Raw genomic sequence first — 26,281 nt, forward strand, 5'->3', positions numbered from 1 at the left:
TCATTTACGCAAAAATATTTTAGCTAGTACTAATGGAAATAATAACGTGAAAATATAATAAATAAATAAGAAAATGTAATAATGTAAATATTCCGCTTTTAGAATGAAAATACTATTCCCAGCAGGCCACATTAAATTTATAATTATCTGCCCACAGAGTCTAACAAGACATGAGAAATTCAAATTTAACGGCCACTTGACCCTCCCGCGGTACAACTGCGCATGCTATAGACAATTCACTAAAATACTCGTTGCAGCTAATGTGTTAAAAAATATGCCTACATTGTCAGTTCAGGATGGAATATCTTGTTAATGACTTGCACATCCCTAGTTTCCAACATGCTCCTCTGATTTTCATCTAATTTTCTTTGATTTTCTGTTTCTACCTTAAAAGACATGCATGATATGATGGTCAAAATATGGGACATTCATAGCCCTATCCCTTCATAAAACATTTATTTGTAATTTGATCAATATTACAATCAATTAACTGTAACATTTTTCAAATTACAAATAAAATGTAATGAAGGGAGGGTATTCTCATGAAAAATTACACCAAAAACGGAGGTATACTTGATTGTAACAATCACAAAATAGAATAAAATTTATACAATTTAAGCTAAATATACAAGAAGAAATATACAATTAGAACCTCGATCTTACATTTTTCAGGTGACCATGATGAAATAAAAAAATTAAAAGCTTGAAAAAAACTGGAAACAAAGAAAATAGATTTCACTGTATCTGTAATATGATAAGCTTCACAGTTTGGTGTTTTGAACATTGCACATTGTCTCATTAAGTCTTCATTTCATATTGGTAGATCTTGGAAGGTTGTGATAAGGTAATTGTTCTGAAGGAAGGCCGTATTGTCGAGACAGGACCTCCGTCAAAACTCATAGAGGCTGAAGGTGAGTTCTACCAGCTGAGCAGGCATGGAAATTCACCAAACCAAGCAACAAAGAGACGATGTAGTTCTTTTCATGCTGTGGAACTGGAGAGACTTACTAAATCTGAAGGTAATATTTATTTCTTGTTTGAAATCTGTATTGTGTATCAAGAACAAAGCTTGAAAACATAAAATAGAATATGATTATTCTAGGAATCTTCATATCCTAACTATTATGCAATTAAACATATATTGATGCAATAAAAACTTTAAAAGTACAATGAATTTGAGGAGGATTTGCAGTAGATAACGCCACACTATAACAGAGTATGTATTTCTGTCTCATTCCTGGTACAGTATTAATTCCTCCACCGTGACCATGCAGTCTAAGGCTTCTGGCTTTGTACTCGGGCTAGTTCAAGTCACATGGAGGGAAGCGTAACAACCTCCCTCCTGAAAGTATCTGAGTAGTTTCGATATACCAAATTGTGGCTCTACTCCAAAATTACTTATTTCTGCATCAAGTAAACTTAGGACTGAGCTTCTACGTCAGTATCAGTCAATGCAGTTTATTTTTTGTTTGAGCTGGTTGCACACAATGCCTAATCAGGACTGGACTTACAGTTTAAAGTGGGATCCAACCTCTATATGTCTCCACCAGATATCGAGCCTATGGACGTTACCCCTATGCCATTGTGGAGGCTGCAGTGGTACTAGTGTCAAAAAGTATTGGATGTAATTTAAAACCAATACTGAACAATCCTTTTTAGCGAAGTCTGGATGTCTCCAAGAATTTACAAAAATGTTGATCAACACTTTCACAGACACTAAATATTCTGGAAATTATGCAAAATGCATAATTTTCACTATTTATGGAAAAACAATATGGGGAGAAATGGTTTCTACGATTAAATGTTTATTTTCTCACATGAAGTTATGAATATTTTAAAGCAAGAGTTTGGTAGATTGCTAGAGTATATTTTCAATGGAGACAAAAATTAAGTATTCAAATTGACAAATACAGCAGAACTTCAATTTAATTGGGATACTGCTGTATTCTGAACTACTTTCAGTTGTTAAAATTTGCAAGTATTAGCATTGGTTTCAGTATCGGTTCGAAGTGAACTCGAAGGTAAAATTGGGCCTCCCTAGGGGTGTACTGGTAATGATGTTGCCCTGTAATAACGGAATCATAAGTTCTATTCCCAGTGGAGCACATTGCACAATGCTTCAGATTCCAACTTGAAACTGTAAATCCAGTCCTGATTTGAATATTTGAGCTTAAAATGGACATAAAACAAACTTTTTTAAGGTAAAATATTGTTTTATAAGACTGAGCTGCTAGCATGGGCTGGCTACCAAAGGGAGGGGTAAGGAAAGATGTTACTTGATTCCTCTCTGTCTTAGAATCTTATATTATTTTTTTCCTTTTGTACTCTATATCTTGTTGATCTTAATTTTACTAATTTCCAATTTGTCTTATTCTCTCTCTCTCTCTCTCTCTCTCTCTCTGTCTCTCTCTCTCTCTCTCTCTCTCTCTCTCTCTCTCTCTCTCTCTCTCTCTCTCTCTCTCTCTCTCTCTCTCTCCTCCCTCTCTCCCCCCCTTCATTTTTTCTTTTTTTTTTCTTTTATGTATGAATTGCTTTAATTGCATAATTATTTCTCTTGTAGTTTACAGTTTGCACAAGCATATAAACACAATATATGATGTAACATTGCAGGAGATCATTAATCAAACTAGGAATAAATGTCTAATGAAGGGAGCATGTATTCTCATGAAATATTACATCAAATATTGTGTTCATATGCTTGTGTGAACCATAAACTACAAGAGAAGTAATTTGTTATTTTACAAGGAAATGTAAACATTACACCACCTTCCCACTTTTCCCGTAGAAGAATTTCCACGGGCACCCATGACCGTTACACTGACTGTCTTTACCACACATAAGAAAATGTGCATTGAATTTGTTTTCCAGATGTTCCTGCCTTACCGAAAGATCAGCAAAGCCTGTCAAAGAAGCCCAAGCCAGGTGTATTTAGGGAGTACTTGAAGCTGTGCGGAGGATACTGTGCATGTGGACTGGCAGCAAGCACTATGCTATTCTTCGCAATTGTCCGACTTTTTAATAGCCTGTGGTTGCAAGACTGGTTAGAAGCAGGTGATGGAACACAGGTGAGCATGGTTTCCTATGTTGTATATTAAATCTTCAACATTTTGGTTAATTTATAAGAGATGAAGCTGATTTTTTTAAAATATACTACATCTTACATTAGCGTTCTTTTTCTAAAAATTTCAAATTCGAAAATGTAACCTCTTTTTTAATTGTTGCCTATTCCCACCAGTTAGGACAATTTGCATAATCATCCCTTACCTATTGCATTGTCCCCTTGTTAATCCATACAAGCATCCCCAAACTCTACCAAGTATCCCCTTCCGACTAGGAATTTCCACTTCAAGCATTGAGTATCAGTAAGTTGGAAGTGAGACTTTTCAGTACAAATACCACTGATTCTTCTTTGTAACTGATCAGTGGTTGTTGATTCATGATGAATTTCTTGGACTTTGAACCACTCTACTTGGATTTTGTATATACAGTAAAAACTGCATATCCCAGAACCTCTATATGAAGGAAACCTGTAAATACGGAAAAAAGTCCCCAGAACGGACCGATTTTATACCTGAAAATGACCTGCTTAAGGCAGAAACCTCCTTAACGTGGAAACAGAACACCATTTAAAGACCAAAGAGATGTTTTTATTCTCAGTAAGCTGGAAATTTCTTCCTTTATTTTTTTCACTTGCAAGAAAACAATGCAATACTGTAAGTGGAACACGCCTCTGTTGCCACTCGCTTATCGGTAACATTGTCGATATGATAGAATGCGTTACAATACTCATAGCTGTTACGATTACGTTTCTTTCTTTCATTTCTTACCCTCTTTCTCCATCTTTCTTTGTCTATTTCTCCTCTGTTCTTTCGTCATCTTTCAATTTTTCTTGTTATCTCTCTTTGCTTCTTTATTCACTTTTATCTCAATCTTTCTTCACCTCTCTTATTCCATCTTTCAATCTTTCTCTTTGCCTCTATGCATACCACGCTACGATGCCAGGGTTCCCGGGTTCGAAAATATACATAAGTATGTACTGTATGTTCTTACAATACTGTAAAAAGTGTACCAACATGTTGTGTAGTTACATAATTGTAATCTCTGCTATGCTTATTGCGACTGTATCGCATTTTTATTCATGTACGTACATGCATTAGTACTCTACATTATAAGTAATGCGAAATGTAAATCTGTCTTTCCATTATTTCCTGCAGCGCTCTATACTGTATTTAAAGTCAACCCTGTATAAGAAGGGAAACTGTTAAAACGGAAAATTTTGCTCGGAACCACATGTTCCATGATAGACAGGTTTTACTGTATTAACATTTTAGAGATTTGTTGTGTCTCTATCTTCAGGGCAGTGTATTGTGTTTATGTAGCCATATGTAGGAAGTCCATGAAGACAGGATGTACAGTGTGGCGCATATTGTATCTACCAATATCAGTTGGTAACCCTGTTGTAATGCAGGTGTGCATGTGCAGAAATCTCACACGCTTAGGCAGCTGCAAGTCTCGCAATCAGTCTGCCATGGAATGTTCACCTGTTTGAACATGAAGCATGGCAGTGTACGCGTACATTCGAACATGTTCCATTCAGGAGATGCAGCAGGCATTGCTATGACAGTCTAATGAGGGTCGCCATCAATCCATGCCAGAGCGACACAACATGATATGATGGGTCAGACAATAGAAAGCCAATGGCAATGTGCAGAAACAGAAGTCTCCAGGTCAGAGGAGGCACATTCTCTGGTGTCCTAATTTTCTCAGTACAGTGCCTGCTGCATCTTCTGAATGGAACCCATTCGGATGAATGCTTCCACTGCCACGATTCATATCTGAACTGCCCAACATCCCATGGCAGATCGATTGTGAGACTCACATCTACCTAAGCATGGGAGACTTCTGCACATGCGCACCTGGATTACAATTTTTTTTTCTTCCACCACCTCAATGTTGTTTGTCCCCCTAAAATTGAGATCCCTCCAAGGTTGGGGACGAGCAATGCCCCTTTGTTCCACTGTGGTTACACCACTGCACCCCCTTAACCCGTAGTTGCTTTGAACTTTAATCAGTTTGAAAATACAACCTTTGTCAGAAAAGTTCCAGGACTGAGCTCGTAAAAAATAATTTATTCAACTTACGGACTAATGGGCCTAGGTCTTGTCAAAACAGTCCCCTCGGCTACCTATGCACAGCTGCCACCATTTCTGTAGGTCATGGAAGCAAGCAGAGAAAGCTTCATCCGGGATGCTTCTCAGCACATCTGTTGCAAAACTGTTTGGATTGCTACAATATCTTCATGATACTTCCCTTTCAGCAGCTTTTTAACATGGGGGAAGAAAAAAGAATCACACGGCGACAGTTTGGGTGAATATGGGGTATGTGGTAGAGCAGGGATATGATGCTTGGCCTGATTTTTCCGGACTGATAAGGCAATATGGGGCCTTGCATTGTCGTGCAATAAGAACCACTGCCAAGATGCTGACAAATCAGAACGGCACCACCAAATTGCTTGACAAAAACATTTCAGCTCGTCAATATAAAAGTTTTGATTTATCGTTTATCCTTCAGGCAGATATTCATGGTGCATCAAACCTTTAGCATAAAAAAAATGTGATCAACATTGTCTTTGGATCGTCTTGCACTGAATCTCTGCCCTTCCAAAACCTTTTGTGCCAATCAAAGACACGGTTTCTCGATAATGCCTGGTCACATATACGTGCTGTATCATATTCCATGTTTCACTAGAGATTTTCCTAGCTTAAAAGAGAACTATGTTAACTCTCTGCTCAGAATCCATGTTCATCAAGTCACTTGAGTAACTTCCAACTAAATGTGCCAACAAGTCGAACAGTGGGTTGCAAAGCACAGCCCTGCCACCTAGTGAGTTTACATGGAAACACTTCCAATGCCATGTTTATTCAGAACACATATCAGGTAATTGAATAACACCCATTTCTTGTGTTTCAATATCATAGGTAAAGAATAAAAAAATCAGTCCTGGAACTTTTCTGACAAAGGTTGTACTTGATTTTCTTTAAGAGTATATCTTTTAATAATGGAGATAAGATTCCTCTACACTAAATGTCTAGGTGAAAGTATAATAATGTAGGGACATGGACCTCTGGAAGGGGGTAAGGATGACCATACCTCCCCCTTAGAAATCGAATGTCAACCTAAAAGTATATATTTCACACGTATAATTTGATTTCAGTCATAGTAATTTACATTAATGCGATAATTTCAAATTCAAGTGGTGTTTTTTGAGGGGGCAACACTATTATCGGTGTAATATACTCATGAAAAATACCTTGCTTGTCCCTCTGTGAAAAAAATCTGCGGACGTTCATGATTAGGGGGGAGCAATCCCTCCTGTTCATACCTATCCTGTGAGGATATTATGTGAATCAGTCTCAACACAACAAGATGTGTTGCATTTGAATTGCTGGTAACTTCAACAGTGCCAAGTATCACCCACTGTACAACTGCATAGAGACATTTGCAGCAAAGAACTCCAAATTTCTTAACTTTCTCTCTGTTTCTTCCAGGGAGGTTGGCTAAGCAGATACTTAGAACTGACTATCAAACCCAACACATCCGTTGTCACATCAGGCTTGGTGAACGACAATCCACACCTCTCCCTGTACCAGCTGGTTTATGGAATCACACTGCTTGTGCTGATGATCACATGCTTTCTGAAAGCCAAAAGCATCTCGTATCAGCTTCTCAAAGGGTCCAGGAAACTGCATGATGTGATGCTTGACAAAGTGATAAGAAAACCAGTTTCCTTCTTTGACAGTGTACCAAGTGGTCAAATACTTAATAGATTTTCTAAAGACATGGATGAAGGTAAGAGTCCTTACAGCTATTGTTACTTAACTTTTGTGTAACAATTCTTCTCTCTTTGTTCTTTACTTTCTTAAAATAATAGAGTGTACGAACAAGATAAGAGGTTCCATGTGGCTGAATGGTTAGCTGATTATGTATTGGTTTGAGAAGTCCTACTGTTGATCCCTGTATGGAAAGCTCCTCAATTTTGTATCTTATAATGTACTCTTTTGTTTTAAGACGATTTTCGATGGCAATGTTGTAAGTTTACTATTCAATACTTGGAAGCTCAAGAAACAGAAATGAAATTAAATGAATTTGGAAATCACTATTTCACATGGGTACCAACAGTAAAAGAAATACAGTGTGTCCAGCTTAAAAGTACAATAAAATAAAATTTTATAAGTTTTAAGTTTATTAAGATATTTCTGTAGAGTTTTCTTCTGTATAGAGTAACTCAAAAAGTGTTTTTACATACCTAGTACACCTCAATATGAGCACCATTAGTTGCTCTACAGATGTCCAACCTGTATTCAAGCTCCGCCCATGTGTTGTTCAGCATTACTGGAGTCACATTTTGGATTGCAGCATAAATGTGATGTCGAAGACAGGAAGGTCACGAACCTGTGTCTGGTACACTTGTGACTTTACAAAACCCCAAAGAAAAAGACCACACCACGCCTTCTGCTGCAGAGTCCACATGGCTACTGTTTTCAGTGCATGCGCACAAGCAATCCAACAAATGCTGGCATTTTGCAAGTGTGGGAAAAAAAAAACATTTTGCGATTACCTTTCTAACTACGTAAGGCTTGGTTAAATATTACATGTAATGATTTTTTCTTTTATTCTACTTTTAAGCCGGATATGCTGTACATTTAAAACAGTAACATCTAGAGAAAAAATCTAAATGAAAGAATAATGGCCATCGTGGATCTTGAGTCAATGCACTTGCATTGTAGGCTGCTGTAGTAGATTCTTCTTTAAACTTAATTGGATGTTACGAACAAGAAGCACCTGCAAAAAGAAACGTGCCTATTATAATTTTAAATAATAGTGTACTATGTTACTATTTCTAGGAGTGGAACACCAGGAGACACATTAATATACTCAATACAAGTACTTGTTTGTCTGTGAATCTTATTAGTTTTTCCCCAATAATTCAACAGTGGCCACTGAAATAATATTAGTAGATATTAATTAAATTGTATAAAAATGTCAAGGAGCAATGTATGTGTGTGTGTGTGTGTGTGTGTGTGTGTGTGTGTGTGCATGTTATATTGTTTCCACACTGCAATTATTTTCTTCGTAAAATCTGACTTCCCTTGCAGACAGAGAACTAAGAAAAACAGCATGAAAGGCATTAAAAACTTATGTCCAAGCTTTTCAACTCTCTCTCTCTCTCTCAGGGTCATCATCATGGAGAAAAAAGTTTTGAAAGCTCGGCTTAAGGGCATGTGGAACAGTTTCCACCAGGCACTTCCCTCTGAGTCAGTGCTGCCAACTTAGCTCTTTTGGAGCCAGATCGGCTCTTTCATGCACTTGTTTGGCTGTGAACTGAGTTGCCCGCCCCATGCCCCAATATGATGCCATCACTGGCTCCGACTCACATAGATGAACTTTTGCCATGAGTATATGAAATTTTGCACGTGACATGATATTGTTATATTGGCTGCGTCGCCCCACCTCCTCTTACCTCCCCAGCTACTTTTTATAGTGCCGTGGAGATGACATAATGTTGATCCCGATGACACAGTGGTAGTGTCATCGCCTTGTAATCAAGGGGTCCCAGTTTTGATACCTGGTGGAGGCACATAGTGGTTCGGATCCCACTTTAAACTGTAGATCCAGTCCCGATTAGCCTTACTGTGCATAATGTGGATTTAAAACAACAAATCAATCAGACATAATATTGTTATCCGGGAATCCTTAATTTTCGATTTGATACGACCATCGGTGGATTATTGACATGGGTGATGCCACCGGAAAACTAAGAATAAATTGTCGTTACTTTAAAGTTAATGATAATAGCAGCACCCCCAACCCCTTTTACACTTAAAATTACTCTAGGAGGCACTTTATGCAGCCTTCGTAAATCTAGTTCCTTGAAAGTCTGTTTTAACTCCATTTAAGCTGAAATTTAGCTCTTATATGCAAGGAGGCAAGGAGAAATGCATTGTGCTTATGGGAGTATTATTTGATTTGTTCTCTTGGGAATAACAAACTTCCAATGACATAGAAAAAGGTATCAATGGGAACACGACAGATTGATGATCATTTTGACTAGCGGAAATGTCGAAACTTCCATTTGATTAGCTGCAACTTGAAGTTGAAATTGTTGAGTTTTATTTCTCCATAAGAAATATATTGGATTCTGAAAATACTCACTCATCATTCAAGGCTCATTCAATATATAACCGGAAATATGTTGTAATAAAGATTCATTACAAGCCACAAGAGAACTACAGTACTATGCTTCAACATAGTCCCCTCCCCTCTAGTTTAGTGCACCTACGCCACCGTTTGATAAGGGCACTGATTTCACAGTAAAAACAATATTTTGGACGCGTGTGTAACCACTTATGAATTGCTGACTAGACTTCGTTATCATTCTGGGACTTCGTTCCACTTAGTTCATCTTTGAGTGGGCCAAAGATATGGAAATCGGAAGGTGCGAGATCGGGCAAATATGGAGGGTGAGGTAAGCCCTCAAATGTTAGGTCCTCCATGGTAGACAATGTGACACTGGCAGTGTATGAGGCAAAAACACACCAGTTAACACCAGACCATGTCGTCTCTGAAGAATGGCTGGTTTCAGTTTTTTTGAGCAAAAGGTTGGAGTAGGTGGTACTGTTTACATTATGACCTCTGGGCATGTAATGTTCAAGAATTGGCCCTTGTGGTCCCAAAACAAAGTTAACATGACCTTTCCGGCACTCCATTGAGCACACACCTTCTTTGGTATGGAAGGCGAAGGATGTTGCCATTTCATTGTCGTTTTCTTACGTTCTGGTTCATAGAAACTTTCATCTCCAGTGACAATACGATGAAGAAATGCCTCACCGTCAGCTTCATAATGGTGCAAAAGCTCCCTGCATACATCAACACGTCTCTCCATTTATTTCCGGTATCAAACGTTTCGGAACACATCTTGCACACACTTTCCTGAACCTCAGTATGTCATAACTGATATGGTGGGCTGATCCTACACTTATTTCCATCTGGGAAGCAATTTCACTGACAGTAATATGCCGGTTCTCCCGTATCAAGTCCTCCACTTGAGCAATGTTGCTTTGAGTGACTGCAGTGACAGAGCGACCTGGACGTGGAGAATCTTCAACACTGGTTATGCCCTGTTTGAACTTCTCAGCCCACTTGTACACTTGTAAAGGACTCATACATTTGTCACCGTACTGAACTGTCATGCGGCGATGAATTTCTATCGGTTTCACGCCTTCACTCAACATATATCTCAAGACACTTCACTGGTCCAGCTTGGAGCACTCCTGTAAGGGTGCTGCCATCTTGTGTAACTGTTTAACAGTGTCCCATGCACGAGGCAGGCATGCCAGCCCCAGCTCTGAATAGCTTACAGATGCCTCCACAAAATAACAAACATATAACAATCACGGTCGTATTTTAGATTTTTTATACTTCTTTTCCGGTTATTTATTGAATGTACCTTGTATTTTTCAAGTATCGTGTCTAGTTGTATACATATTTTCTTGCAATGCAGAATACTACTAGTTTACGGTTGTCACAAGCATTTAAACAATTTTTTGATGTAACATTGTGGGAGAACAGAGACACTTCCTTCATCAGACAAACTACAAATAAATGTTTGATGAAAAGAACAAGTGTTCTCTGGAAAAAGTAGATCAAAAAGCATGTTTAAAGGCTTGAAACAACTCTAAACTAGAATAACTTATATTGATGATAGATGTTATAAATAAGCATATTACAAAAGCTATTTTAATGTTTAATATAGTTTTCTTTATAACCAGAGTTTGTATTTATTTATTCTAGTGGATGTAAGATATCCATATTTCCTGGATGTGGTTTGGCAAGGCCTGGTTCTAATAGTCACTCAGCTACTTCTTGTGTGTTTTGTATTTCCATACTTCACTATTGCCATTGTTATTATTGCAAGTAAGTAATTAGTTATTTACATACATGTCATTGTTCAAAATTAATGATTGTAAGCAGTAGTGCAGGAACATTGCATGGGTATACATTGTACCCCCAAAAATTAGTCTTGAGAACAAATAGACAATTGCTAGAGGCACATATTTTTGGTAAATCAAAAAGCAAAATTTCGGTACAAAAATAGAGTCGATTTCGGGTTCAAAAGCGGTAAATAAAATAAAATGTCGGTGTTATAGCGGTGAATAATCACATCAAAAGATGACATTTTGGTTTTAAAATTGTGAAAATAATCCTACATTTGATTTAAAAACTGCACTTATTACACAAAATAAACTTATCCATTGTAATAGTGCATTTATGTAGTTACCAGAGTATTAAGCTTATTCCTGTGTAAAGGGGTCCATTTTTGGTTCTCAAATATTTACAGCAGAATTAATCAATTTTACGTGAATTGCATAACTTGCAGGATACTTCAGACTTCAGAAAGTGTCGTGTCGGTATATAAATGGTAAATTTCGTGTTTAAGAGTCAATTTCGCATTTTGCAATTCATTTCGCATTATTTCGTGACAAAACAGGGCAGAAAAATGCACCTCAGACCTATCAGAAACATGAAAAATGAACATTACAGCATGTTATTTCAAATTTCGTGTTTTCGTCAAAAACGAAATTTGCATGCCTAACAATTGCAAACTATTAGAATATTTTAGTAATATAAATCATGTTTTTTTTTTTTGTTGTTGTTCTTTTCAACCAGAACGCCTCCAAAATCATGCATTCTATTAGGTAATGTTATTCACATATTTAAAAAAAAAAAAAAAAAAAAAAAAAAAAAAAAAAAAAAAAAAGGTGTGGCATATTTTCAAGTGTAAGGGGTTTTAAGGATCATTGATTTCTGAAACATGAAAGCTAGAGAACACTCCTGATGTCTTTTTGAAAGGTCATACTGTCGAGCTTCAAATTGTTTAAATGTTACATCAGTATTTTGAAAAATAGCAACTTACAAAATGAACATAGTATTTTGCCACTAGATAATACACATTTCAGAAATTCCATGAAAATCAGGAAGGTCAATTGAGACCCAATCATGCGATATTTCTCCATTCTCCCTCTCCCTTCCATGCACACACACACATATCAAAAAGAAAGAAAAGTGGCCAGAAAAACAGATAATTAAAAATTTAAAGAAGCAGTAAACACCTAACATACCAAATGAAAGTCTGGCTGCACTTCCAATAAAGAAAAAAATGTCATCGCTTCGATGTAGCCAGATGATGGAAGAAAATAGCAACATGCATTAGACAAAAAGGTGCTTTCACCCATGTTTAACTGTTTGCTGAGTGGGTGGGATGGAATATGTTGGAAATATAAAGTTAGAATTGGATAAGGGGGAAGTTTACAAGTTACTATGTTTACTGAGAGTTAGGGTGAGTCCAGGGCCTGTGGTTGCATGTGCAGTATAACTGACATGCAGGATCTTCCTCAGCATTTCCAAAAGATGTGTTGGTTGACATGGGTAGTTGGTGGATAATGGCTACTCATGAACAGTAATTGAAGTTAGTGTGATTGTTGGTGTGGGTGACAATGGTGAAACTGTCATTTCGGGTGGATCAGCAGTGATTGTTGAATTATTTCTCTTGTAGCGAGCGGTTATTACAGGCATAAAAACACAATGAAAAACTGTGTTTTTATGCTTGTAATAACCGTAGACAACAAGATAAATAATTCTACAATGCAAGCAATGCATACATTATTAGTGATTGTTGATTCTGAGGTTCAGGGTGAGTTAAAGTTTAGCCAGGTAAAAGCTACCACAGATCTGTCAGATGAGACATCAGGTTTGAGGAGTGGTAAGTTCCTTTGGGAAAGGTCCCCATGCATATAGCACCAAGCTATGAAGGCACATTTAGGGGATATGGAGGTAGGGTCCCACATATGCTCAATCTCGACCATTTTGGAGGTGGTGCTCTGGCCACCTTTACCCCCCCCCCCCAGGTGCACATTGATTTGAGGCTGGATGAGCCCCAGAGCAGGGACAAGGCTGGAAAAATTCTGATCTTAGATCACCAAGCCTGGAAATTGAACCCAGGTCTCCCACAGATGCCCTACCGACTAGACCAACGTGGCTCTAATAGGGTGAATAGGTGCTTAGCCTTTTTATTCATATGATGCAGTGACTATGTTCGATGCACAGAGTGGTTTCCAGGACAAGGGCGGAGATCAAGTGAAGTTACGTTAGACACAGGAGTGCAGTAGATGTCTTTGCATTCATTCATAAATGAATGACAAATATTTTATTATTAGTATTATTATTATTATTATTAATCATGTGTATGGGTATATGTGTTGAAATACATTTTTTTAAATAATTGCAGCCATCCTTCTGAATTAGGTGGTAACTTCATGAACATGTGTTCATGTTTGTGTTTATATGTGTGTGCATGTATTTATGCATGTATTGGTGTATTTTGTGTGTGTGTGCGTGTGCGTGTAGTGAATGAAGAAGGGTTAATATAAAAATTAGCAGGAATATATATTTCTCACCAGACACTAGGAATCATCTGAATTTTCACAACTACAGACTGCATCTTCAGACATAAGTGAAAGACCGTAGAAATGTAGCTTAAGTGCTGGACCTGCAAGGTTGGCAGGTGAAGAGCAAGGATAAAGTTGGCACAAAAAACATGTTTGTCTTGTTAGGCTTTTCCATGTGTGTGAGTGGTAGAGTGGGTGTAGTGTGAGGGGAGGGGGATGTGAAGGAAGAGTGAGAGGGATTGAGACAGATGTTGGTTGGAATTGAGATTTAGATTGGAGAACGGGCTTATTCAGGCTAGAGGATACGGTTGCACTTACGGCTCATTAGTAAATCATCTCCCAGTGTACCGAGATGTTGGTGGATTGGAGTAAAGGGTGGATGATCGCAATGTGGCACCAGTCATTAAAGGTGGTATTGAGACTGTTTGTGTGGGCAACAACAGCAAAATCAAGGTTTTATGTAGAGGAGTGGTAATTGTTGATCCTGAGGTTGAGAGTTGTGGATGTTTCCTTCAGTTTAAATCCACCACAGATTGTGTCTATTTGAAATCAAGGGATCCTGGTTCAATCCGCGGCACATTATTTCTGCAATTTCATATGATCTTCTTCGAATCTATTACTGCACCTACACTTCTATATGACAGCAGATTTTGGTGTTTTTGTGTTTATGGGGTCTCCTATAAGGTGATAATGCCATTTATCATGTGTATTAAAGAAGTGTCATTGTTCTCAGTTACTCAAAAACTGTTCATATACATGGTACCTTATAAAAATATAGAACTTAAATATTTTTGTTTTCACATTTCAGCCGTTTTTATACTTATGGATGTGTGGCTAAACTCAGCTGTTCATCAAACCAAAAAAATTAGCAACGAATTGCAAATTCCAGTTGTCCACTTCTTGTCTTCCACAATGGCAGGACTTCCATTCATCAGGACATATCAGAGGGAAACTGTCTTTGAGGAAAGGTAAGTATTGTAAGTATTTAATATCAATACCAGCAAGCATAATACAAAAATGTACACCAGTAGTTCTTTAATACATGTTTATGCTTAGAAGTTATGAGCAGGTCTCTTATTATATTTATATTTTTATAAATATATTCAATTTACTTTTTGATGTATTCAAAATGAATATATATAGTTATCTAGAGTTACTGAAAAAAATCAGGCTGATCCATCAAAATGGCACGCAAACAATCACATGAAAATTGTGGTGTAACCAATGATCAAACACAGATCTTTGGCATTCCACTCCGCTATCAAACCAACCATACCTGTCCACAATTTCCTGTATATAAGTTTTCTGTCCATTTCAGATATACTGCAACTCTCCCTTCCTTTGGCACTCCTGCGCATATGAATGTTCCCTGCCATTGAGAGAACTAATTCAATTGATCTAACTATTTCAAGAGCTTTCCACGTAACCTTTAATTAAGTGTGTGTATTAGAGTGCTGCAATGAGCGTTTTTCACTCGAGCAGCAAATAGTTTGCACGGGCAATGCTAGATGGCATACAGAATTGATAGGTGTTCCACTTGAGCAAAAAATGCTCGAACGACCGGAATAGACTCAAACTCTCGAACCCTTTTACTAGTACATGTATTTGCCTCATTTGTCCATGGTAGTGGGCCCTCAAATATAGATTGTGAAGTAAAAGACAAAATGAAATTGAAAAATAAGTGAAGGCTGTTAAAATGCAGTAGTGTATACTTTTCCGAGATATGTGAAAATGAAATAGATAAATAGTTAGCTGAAACTACCTATGCTTGCATTTTATGTTTCTACGATTATTGTCACATTAAAATGATGTTCGATTGAATGTTAAAACTGCATTTTATTATTTTGCAGAATATGATTATCTTTTTTGGTAAGTGAACAATGATGTACACATACTTGTTGCACTGTGATATGATATTTGTAATTGCTTAGGCAGGTATGTCAGCATGTGTATCCATTTTACGTTTTGGTCTGTAGATATTGCATACTTTCATGTGTATTGTATTTGAGTCTCACATAATAATATATGGAATTATTTTTTAGAATTGTAATTGCGTATAGTAGTTTCCTTCCATGTATGGGTTTTAGGTATGCAGTGCTGATTATTAGGCTCTGAAATACGGGACGTTGCGAATCATTCCACTACAAATGTGGTACACTCGAGCGTGAGAGACTCGAACAAGTTTGAGCGAGTGAAAGTGGTCCCATGCAGCACTCTAGTGTATATGGGAAATTAAATTGACTATTGTCAGAAGATTTATATGCCTTCTAATTTGATTGAAATTTTCACACCCACTAACAGTGGAAGAGAATGTGGCTAGCTACTATTTTACTATGTGTGACAGCAGCAATTTTAAAAATGTGGCATTGCTACAGCTACATCTACAAATTTTGTAGCTATCTATAGTAGTGTCACTACAAGTAGAACTCTACTTCTGACCACTGGCATTTATTTTCTTTTCTTTTTGACTATTTAGGTTTGGCAAACGACTTAACCGATACCTCGCAGGCGAGATTGTATTTCGTTTGGCCACTTGCTGGTTTACATTCCGAATGGACCTCCTTGCCATGGTGATTGTTGTTGTGACAGCTCTCATAACAGTGTTCACCAGAGGCTCTGTTTCTTCTTCGGCAACTGGGAATGCATTATCGTGTGTCTTCACTGTAAGTTTATTAAAGAAAGTGTAATTCTAATTTTCTGATTTCATAAACATTTCAGGATGTTCTATTGCTCACTGTTGCCTTGTACTAAAAAGGTCCAACGTTCAGATTTTTAATTTTAATTTGCAAAACATCTCATTCCAGAACGTCAGAGTGTATAAGTTGTTAAAACTGCACAAAACATATATTGCCTGTTTTATCTTATATGTGACTTGCTTGGTCTAAGGCCCATCTTGCCTATTCCAAGGAGCATGTCAGTGTACAATGGTAATATGACTTCAAATAGGTAAACGGTGCTGTTATTTTTTCTCGCAGGTTGGAGCATTTGTATCTACTTTTATGCGGTTGAAGTCTGAAATGCAAGCTCGATTTACCTCAGTGGAAAAAGCTCTGGAATACACAGCGGTAAGATAAAGATCATAGTACAAAGATGTAGTTATTCTTTCGTTTCATATACTTTCAATTTTACTATGTAGTAGGTTGCTGACATATCCTCATACATACTTCATTACAACACAACACATAACAGTAAAACAGCATGATATAAAATGGTTCAAGCTTCTGGCTTTTTCTAGGGAAATTGGTTGGATGTGCGGGAGAAAGTAAGTACAGCACTGTTGCTACATGTAGCTAGTTTGACATATCAAGTTGCACATATTATGTTGAGCCTCCATAGAAGTATAGCTGCTGTTGGTCAATGTTTGATGTTTCTTTTTTCAATTTAATTTTACATACCATAAAAGTTACCATAGAAATTCTGACTTTTGATAAAATGCATATTACATTTCTTTAAATTATTGGTATATTGATGGGACAGATTAATTGGTACTCTATCAGTAGAGGCACATATTTTTCGTAAATAAAAAAGCAAAATTTTGGTACAAAAACCGAATCAATTTCGGGTTCAAAAGCTGTAAATAAAATAAAATTTTGCTGTTATATCTGTGAAAAAGGGATGTGTATATATACAAATGTGAATATAATCCCAAATTTGATTTTAAAACTGCACTATTACACAAAATTAACATATCCCTTCTAATAGCACATTTATGTCATTACCAGAATATTAAGTTTATTCCTGTATAAAGGGGCCCATTATTGCTTCTCAAATATTTACAGCTTAATCAATCAATTTTCCATTAATTGCATAACTCTCAGGATAATTCTGGCTTCAGAAAGTGTCATGTTGGTAAATGAACACTAAATTTCGTGTTTAAGAGTCTATTTCGCACTTTGCATTATTTCGTGACAAAACAGGGTAGGAAAATGCACCTCACACCTTTCATAAACATGAAAAATTAACATTACAATGTGTTATTCACACTTCGTGTTTTCGTCAAAAATGAAATATGCATGCCTCTATCTATCAGTATTGGCCGATATAGGCATGTCGATCAGTGTATCGGTTTATATCATATAATTTAGTGCAATATTCTGCCATTTCGTTACAATTTTTATGGGTATAAACATATAATCTCCATTCACAACTTTTTTAAAACTAAATATCTGAATATGCATCTTCTTTTGCATTGTAGTCATCTTGTAACTTATATTTATTAAAGAGGTCAATAAACCATTCAGGCTTTTTAAGGAACAATTGTAATTTTATATTGGATTGGTTATCTGTATTGGTAAGTTTTATATCAGTAGTTTATTGGTGTCAGCCAATATTTCATATTGGTCCATCCCTAATTTACATTAATTATGAATACAATGGAGCCATGGAGCTTCAGTTGGTAGGTCATATAACTGCCATGAGAGAGACCCAAATTTGATTCCCAGGGTGAATGATGTATGGTGGGAGTTTTTCCAACCTTCTCCCTACAGAAAGTGGCTCCGGGGGCTCATCCAGGGTACCTAGGGATAGCCTTCGGGGGGTAAAGTCAACCTGGCCATGGTGTTGATCACATACGCATCTAAAAATGACCAAGATCGAGAATGTGAAGGGCCCTACCTCCACACTCTGCCTCGTGCACCTTCGCGTCATGGTGCATATGTACATACCTGGGGTAACTTTACCTGTACACACACCAAAATAGTACTTTCAATTTGGAGCTTATTTGACATGTACCGTAGCTGCAAATGTTGAACATAACTCATGTTTATCTTTCCACCATGTTAAGCCATAAGAGCTTACCCCAAGGCTCAACCAAACATACCCCCAGCTACCATTTTCCACTTCAAGCGCTGCACAATGCACTTCTTGCAGGGCAGCTGGTCATGAGTACATACTTCATGCAGTAAAAATAGAATTTCTTCATTGTTTATGTCCTCTGTATACCACAATGCATGGTAATATCCGGCTTTGAAGAACTGGGAGATACTTTGGCACAGTAAAAGCACCCACAAGTTTTTTAAGGGAGAATTCAACTTCTGTAAAAGCATTTGGGATGCCATCATGGTTAGGAAAATAGAGCTAAATAACTATATTAACATTCAAATTAATGAATGCTTTGTTCTTGAATTTCAGGGCCCCGTTGAGGAAGCTTTGGATGAAGGCTCAGAGAAGCTTCCGTCTGGCTGGCCAGAGAAGGGGGCTGTCACCCTTGATAAGGTGTGCCTGAGATATAAACCAGAGCTACCACTGGTTCTTCATGGTGTCAGTCTGCAGATCAAGCCTGGAGAGAAGATTGGTGTTGTTGGTAGAACAGGGGCAGGTAATACTCTCACTCTAAGTACCGGGTGTTTCAGAAATAATTGAGGGGTTACAAATATTTATTGCAACTTATGTTAAAGAAACCGGTACAGAACGAATGAGGAACTTAAACAGTTTGTTTTTACACCTACAAATGTTCAATGTGTGCAACACGGATGACACGGCATACATCTACATGATAGTCTACTTCTTGCCACACTCACATCAACATTGGCCTGTCGATAGTGTCTATCGCTGTGATATCACGGGGCATCGGTGAGACGAATATCCTGTCTTTGATGAAACTCCACAAAAAAAAAAGTAACACGATATAAGGTCTGGAGATCTTGGGGACCAAACATTGCACAAAACACTGTGAGTGATATGGGTGATTTGAGTGTCATCTAGTGGCAGGGATATGAACTGTCAACTTAACAAAACATACACGCACAAACTGTTTACATTCCTCGATCATTCTGGACTGGTTTCATTAATGCAAGTTCAATAGTTTACTCACAATAAATTTTTGTAACCCCTCAATTATTTCTAAAACACCCAGTATAATATAAAGATTTCCACTAACCCCAAAAAGTCAGAGAATATTATATGTAACCTTTGTCACAAAAGTTGCATGATTGATTTTTTTAATTCTCAAACTGATATTGAAACATGGGAATTGGATATTATTTAGTCACCTGATATGTGTTCTGAAAATACATGTCCTTATATAACTACCAGGTGGCAGAGATACACCTAGCAACACTGTTCATCGTGTTGGCACCTTTAGTTGGAGTTACACAAGTGGCATGGTAGGCACAGAGGTGAAGCAGAGGGTTAGCATTAACTTTTGTGTTAAGCTAGGGAAAAACACCTATGTAAAAATAGGACAGCAAGCCTATAGTGACCAGACATTATCAACAGGCTGTGTGTTTGAGTGGCACAAGAGGCTTTGGGAGAGCAGACAGCCTTCAACAGTATATATTTCTGAAAGTGTAGAACGTGTGAGAAACTAACTTCAAGAAAACCATTGAACTAACTATTTTAGTGAATCAATTTTGCAACACCTAACTTGTGAACATCTGGACAATGGTTCCTCTTGCATGATAATGCAAGGCCCCATGCTGCTGTATTGGTGCAGGAATATCTGACCAAGGACCATTAGTGGTTGAGTTGAATATATTATTTTTTACATCAGTCATGGAACTTTTCTGGCAAAGATTGTATTTTTCTCCTACTCACACCAAACATGGGTTTTTCACATTTGATACAAAAAGCATTTATAAGAAACAAGAAGGTCTTTAAAATGTGGCATTTTTTGCAACTGAAACCTCATATTGTTTTCATATTTACACTTTATAAAAAGAACGACGAAAACATGCTTAAACAGAGTTAAAGTTTAGCTTCTTTTCATCAAGGACATTTTCGAAAATTTCTCTTCTTTCTAAAATGTGTTACGATATTCGAAATTGTGAAAAAAAAATATGGTTTACAATTCCTTCTAGAGCATTCAAGTGAATCTTTATGTGTTTTGGTTTCCCCCTTGCCCAGAAATTTGTAATGTTTTCATGGTGCCGAAAGCCTACATTTTCTACCAAAGATATCCAGACAACAGCGAAAGCAAACTATTCAAAGTTTCAATCAAATGGTCTAGAAGAAATTTTAAGCAGTTTGTACTTTACAGAATTTGGAATATGATAGTGTTGTTTTTTTTAAACGAGAATTTTTCAAAAATACTTTTGCTGAAATTGCTTCATCACATCACTGATAAATATCACACTGATAAATTATTAAACTATTTTAAATTAAGTACTGTTTTCGATTTCCAGGTAAAACATCCCTTATCACCACCCTTCTGCGATTAGTGGAGCTGGACTCTGGTTGTGTGTTGATTGATGACGTTGATGTGTCCAAAGTAGGATTGAGACAACTGCGATCGGCAGTGGCTGTCATCCCTCAAGATCCTGTCCTATTTGAGGGAACCATTAGGTAAATTATCCCCGGTCATTGCACCATGCCATGAAGGCAAGTAAGGTGGGCTGTGATAATGGGCCTCCTCACATTCTCAATATCAGCATATCATGCTCTGACTACCTAATACTTTTTATAGCATATTTATTCTTGGCATGTTGGAAATAGTGTAGCATCACTAATTCTATGCAGTGATCAGAACGTTACATTTTAAAAATTGCTTGGCTACAGCTACAGCTACTCCCAAAATGTAGCTTCTCTACAGCTACATTTACCCAAAAGTTGCTCACTACGCTACTCCTGTTCGCTACTCGCTACTTTTTGCGCTATTTCTGCATATGAAACTTAAAAACAATCATATGGATATTCAAAAGAAGCCCCATGTATGATAGTTGTACTTACAAGAAAATAGATTCTGTTATTTATTATCATGATTCCCACCATTCGATATTTTTTATAGCAGTGTTACTTCAGTTACTTATTTTTACTATAGTGTTTGAGAATAACGTACCTATGCAAGTGGTGTATCAATTCAAATTTGATATATGAATATTGCAATTAGGGTGTTACCCAAATTAATGATTACAACTAAGCACAAATAAAATTTGATATATGAATATTGCAATTAGGGTGTTACCCAAATTAATGATTACAACTAAGCACAAATAAAATTTGGTAGAATTATGTATTTATGTTCACATATCAAATATTTTCTTGAGAATAAATATTTCATTTTTTAATAGACTGATGTGAAGGCAGCATTTTGAACGAAAAGTACATATGCTTTATAACGATCATTTATGTTATTAAATATTCCTCTTGCTCACGTGGAATATTAATGAAAAAGAGGTCTTACAAGTGTGTGTGTTGTTCTCATTGTCATATCAAAAATATTTCTGAGACTGACTACTTTTTAAAAGTTAATTGGATTTTATCATGTGTACAGAAATTAACTATAATGCATTGTGCAAAATGGAAATAAGATTAAAATGTGATATTCATCAATTTTATCTTCTTGGCACTTAAACAGAATGTTAGTTGGGGGGGAGGGTATTTACTCAAATCTTGGGAATAGCTGGGGGTGCTTCTAATGGTATAAATGGGAAACACGTGGAGTGATGCTTTACGTAAATTTTCATGTTGGGATTGCTTTGCTGAACAAAGTCGAAATTGTGTTGCCTTGTAATCAAAGGCCTCTAGGTTCAATACCTGGCAGAAGCACATAGTGGTTCAGATCCAGTCTCGATCAGCTTATCTATGCATAAAGTGGACTCAAAACAAAAACTAGGAAATATGCCTAGTTGGGAGGATGGGATCCTCCTGCTCCTCCATTCCCCACACTGCTCATCATCATTCATCATTCTTCCTCATTCTCACAATTAGCCAAAAGTGGCAAAAAGCGATTATAGATAAGAGAATAACTAAATAAACCATTTATCCTCATTGCAATGATTAGTAAAAGTTACAGAAAAGATATGCAAAAGTAGGAAAAGTACATACATTTGAAAGCAATGTATATTTACTAAAGAAAATTGTCGATTCTGCAGGAAAGTCAAAAACTCATACGTACTTTTTACAATGTGATAAAATATATTGAAGAAACTGACGTGTATTCCTGAGTGATCTAAACGTAATCTTAAAATTTGTGAACAAATATTATCACGAAAAAAATTGTAATTCCAGAAAGTGTATGTCTATCGTTCTCGTAACAATAATTTATTGCTGGTGAAATCCTACGAGTATATACTGACAATGATCATTACTGTTAATGTACTGAGCCATTGATTGCGGGCACTATTGCTTTGTCAGTGTAGTCAAAAATACATCACTCGCTTTTGCACTGCAAGTTGTGTTTTACATAGTAATTATTGATATTTTGCTGTCTATTACACCATTGACACCACAGTATTTGTTCCGAGGCTGCCGCAAATGAGGCGTTTCTCCCCAAAATAGCGATGCAGGTAAAAAGAACGTAGCTGTTACCAGGAATATATTCATATGTGTCAGTTAGTTATCTGGATATTATAATTATTCAGATACTCATGAAATACATTATGCAGATATCTATTATAATCTGCAATATCAAGATATTTATAATCTAGATTATCCGTATTTCCATGTAATAGACAGTTTTTATGAACCTCCTGCAAAAGTAAGCGTTATTGTCAATTTTTTTAATGCTATTGCGACATTCAAAATTTACTTCAAAATGCTGAGAAAAAATGTAGCTCTGGCGAAATTTTCGCTACAACTACAGGGATTTTGTAGCTTCGCTACAGCTACTACTACAATTTTCAAAAAGTACCATCGCTACAGCTACAAATTTTGTAGCTAGCTACAGTAGGGATGCTACTTTCGACCACTGATTCTATGTAATACAAGTACTAATTCAACGACATTTACATGTAGAGATTAGGGAGCTCAGTGACTGAGCACATTAGGTGATCAACCTTTCACATTCTGTCCAAAAGAAATGTTTCCAAGAGTTTCCAAGAATCCAAAAATGAGTTTTTTATGTGAGATGTCAGACAGTGTTAGCTTAAGACTAAAATTTACCCCTAACTTCGAACGATTTTAAACTATGATTAGATACCCTATTATTATTATTATTATTATTATTATTATTATTATTAATTAGACTGGTCAAGGTATGTTGCAGTTAATAAGAAAAGAAAATAACTGTACTTTACAGTATAGTAATTCTATGAGTTGTAAAAAAAACATAAAGGAAAAGGAAAAGAGTTGCACTGGATAATATATTCACTGGTGTAGAAAATCGAACAGAAATATCTTCAGTCCGACATAATGATAATAATAATAATAAAACAATAGTTATTATTTTTATAATAATAGTAATGTTGTGATTGTTATTTCTTCTACTATGTAATGGTATGTCAACATCATGATCATCTCTTACAAAAGTTTCTGGTGATGGTCATGATCATAATGCAAAAATCCTAGTGTAAATATCTCCCCCAGAAGCCATCAAAGCTAGCATTGTATGACTTTTGAGCACACTGTAGATAGCATGTGCACATTTTGGAATTTCAAACGAAAACAGTTGTTAAGTCGAGGCTCAATTAGTAAATACTTTCAGGTACAATCTAGATCCATTTGACGAACATTCTGATGAAACTCTCTGGGAGGTTCTGGAGAAGTCACATCTAAAAGAAACAGTAAGTGTATATGTAAGTTAATATGTAATATATAAGTTTTTAAATTGCAAAAACAGTTACACTGTAGATTTGTACATATTACATTAGAGTTGTGTTATCCTAGTTCCATAACAAATAAAATAATTTGTGTTCTTAGGATATCTGATCAGAACTATAAATCCTTTTGTAGTTAACATTTGGCAACTAATGTGGACCTCCCCGATGGCACAGTGTTATTGTTGTCACCTTGTAATCAAGGGATCCCGGGTTTGATACCTGGTGGAGGCACATAGTGATTGGGATCCCACTTTAAAGTGTAGGTCCAGTCCCGATTAGCCTTACTGTGCATAAAGTGGACTTAAAACACCAACTCAATCAATCAATCAATTTGGCAACTAATGCTTATTTAATTGAAAATGCACTTTTTTTATGTCTTCTTTTTTATATATATTATTGTGTCACCCTCTAACCTCGCTGCATGTTTATACTACTTTGATGTGTAGTATAGTAGGAATGGTATTTTATTTTAGATTTAAGGGGGGAGTGGAGGGTGATCACTATTTGCTCTCTCCTTAATGAATTAATATTATTACTTGCATGAATAACATGAATAAATTGATTCTAGATTTCAAAGAGAAGGGGATTATGGGGGGATTTTTGCCTTAAATTTTCTGAAGAATTTGCATTGAAAACCTGGAATTATATTTGAATTATATCTTGGTGATTGAGTAGCCACCCTGATTATTCATGTATAACCACATTATTGAGTTTATTATACAGAGTGATTCTTATAGAACAAATATAAAATATGCCACATAGATTTTAACGTAATTTATACATGACTTACCTTGGATTGCCATTGATTGTGATCGGAGCATGTGTTGAAACTGTGTCCACCATTTTCAAGAGGGCATTTGCATATTCCCCGTGACTTCCCGCAGTGTTTCTCTGGTGATGTTCCCGATTTCAGCCGAAATGTTGTCCTTTAAAGCTTTGTAATGTACGCGATTTGTTTGCATACACCCTGTCATTCAGTAAATCCAATAGAAAAAATCCAGGCTAGTAAGGTCAGGGGATCTTGGGGACCTGTCACCTGGGCACTGAAAAAGGCATTCGTACGTGCTCCGCTACGTATCCTTGAACCTTGCAGCTTAATTGCTGCCACCTGTTGGACCATCCACACACCATTCGACTCAGCACGGCCCATGAATTATTATGTCGTAATTGTGAGCAGTTATATGCATCGCCTGCAGCATTTTTAGTAAATTCATCTGGCCGGTTCTATAATAATCACCCTGTACAAGATGCAGTAGTACATGAAATGTTGAAATGTAAGATAATTCGACACAGTATTGTTACAGAGATTCTTTATTCTCCAGATTTCAAGAGAAGAGAAACAGCTTCAGTCCCTAGTAGAAGCAGACGGTGACAACTTTTCTGTTGGAGAAAAGCAGCTTATTTGCTTAGCAAGAGCTTTACTGAGACGGAACAAGGTAAGTTCATAATCTACTTGTGGTGAGACATATATGTTGGTACTCTCTTGAACAAAAATAGCCTGTAATTGACTGTACAATTCTGTCACTTTGTTATTGTGTATGATCCACAACCTACGTTAATTACCTGGTTATATGTCAGTGTTTACTTTAACATGTTAGCTTTTCACATAAGTAACTGTAACTCTTATATTGGATATCTTGCAGATTCTTCTCTTAGATGAAGCCACAGCTAGTGTCGACTTATTGACAGACAGCCTGATACAGCTAACGATCAGGGAATCTTTCTCCCAATGCACAGTATTGACAATAGCACATCGCCTTGACACAGTCCTAGGATATGACAGAATCCTTGTATTGGCTGCTGGACGGGTAAGTATATTAATTAAATTTATAGAAAGCACATTTTACCTTGAAAATTTTTCAAAGAATGTTTATATATATATACAAGGGCCATCTATTAAAAAAAAAAAGTTTTGGTGTAAAACACAAACAACAAATGATATGTGCAAAAAATATGTTGGGCAGAAACTACATATCTTACTCTACTTTTCCACATATTCTCCATATCCATTCAAGCATGTATCATAGGTGGGTAGGTTTCATGTGATGCCAGGATTCGCACCGCCACCATGTTTGCGGCGAAGTTTCTTGTCGTCTGCAAGTAAATACCCACCACATAGCGTTCATTACACCTGAGTCAACTGTACGTTTTTTAGTACTGTGTAAAATGTCGGTAACATTGAATAAAATTAATGACAATGTTGTGCAATCTGCAATCTTTCATATGTTCAAGCTCTTTGCACAGTCTACAGAGAAAGATAAGGAGAAAAGCGAAGTTTTGTGGTGTAGATCCATATGAACT

General features: G+C 36.7%; 1 protein-coding gene across 1 annotated transcript in view; it reads left to right on the forward strand.

The window, feature by feature from the left end:
- Positions 1-26,281, forward strand: part of LOC145989462 (ATP-binding cassette sub-family C member 5-like) — a 219,873-nt gene that overhangs the window by 186,502 nt on the left and 7,090 nt on the right. The window contains exons 16-27 of the mRNA XM_083124809.1: positions 824-1,019; positions 2,869-3,065; positions 6,549-6,849; positions 10,852-10,974; positions 14,314-14,473; positions 15,982-16,168; positions 16,481-16,570; positions 18,636-18,822; positions 20,627-20,786; positions 23,866-23,944; positions 25,303-25,416; positions 25,624-25,788. Of these exons, the coding sequence (XP_082980935.1) occupies positions 824-1,019; positions 2,869-3,065; positions 6,549-6,849; positions 10,852-10,974; positions 14,314-14,473; positions 15,982-16,168; positions 16,481-16,570; positions 18,636-18,822; positions 20,627-20,786; positions 23,866-23,944; positions 25,303-25,416; positions 25,624-25,788 (1,959 nt within the window). The remainder of the gene's footprint in view (positions 1-823; positions 1,020-2,868; positions 3,066-6,548; positions 6,850-10,851; positions 10,975-14,313; positions 14,474-15,981; positions 16,169-16,480; positions 16,571-18,635; positions 18,823-20,626; positions 20,787-23,865; positions 23,945-25,302; positions 25,417-25,623; positions 25,789-26,281) is intronic.

This window comes from Lepisma saccharinum, chromosome 6 (assembly GCF_977018435.1).
Source record: "Lepisma saccharinum chromosome 6, izLepSacc3.1, whole genome shotgun sequence".
In the NCBI taxonomy this organism is placed as follows: Eukaryota; Metazoa; Arthropoda; class Insecta; order Zygentoma; family Lepismatidae; genus Lepisma; species Lepisma saccharinum.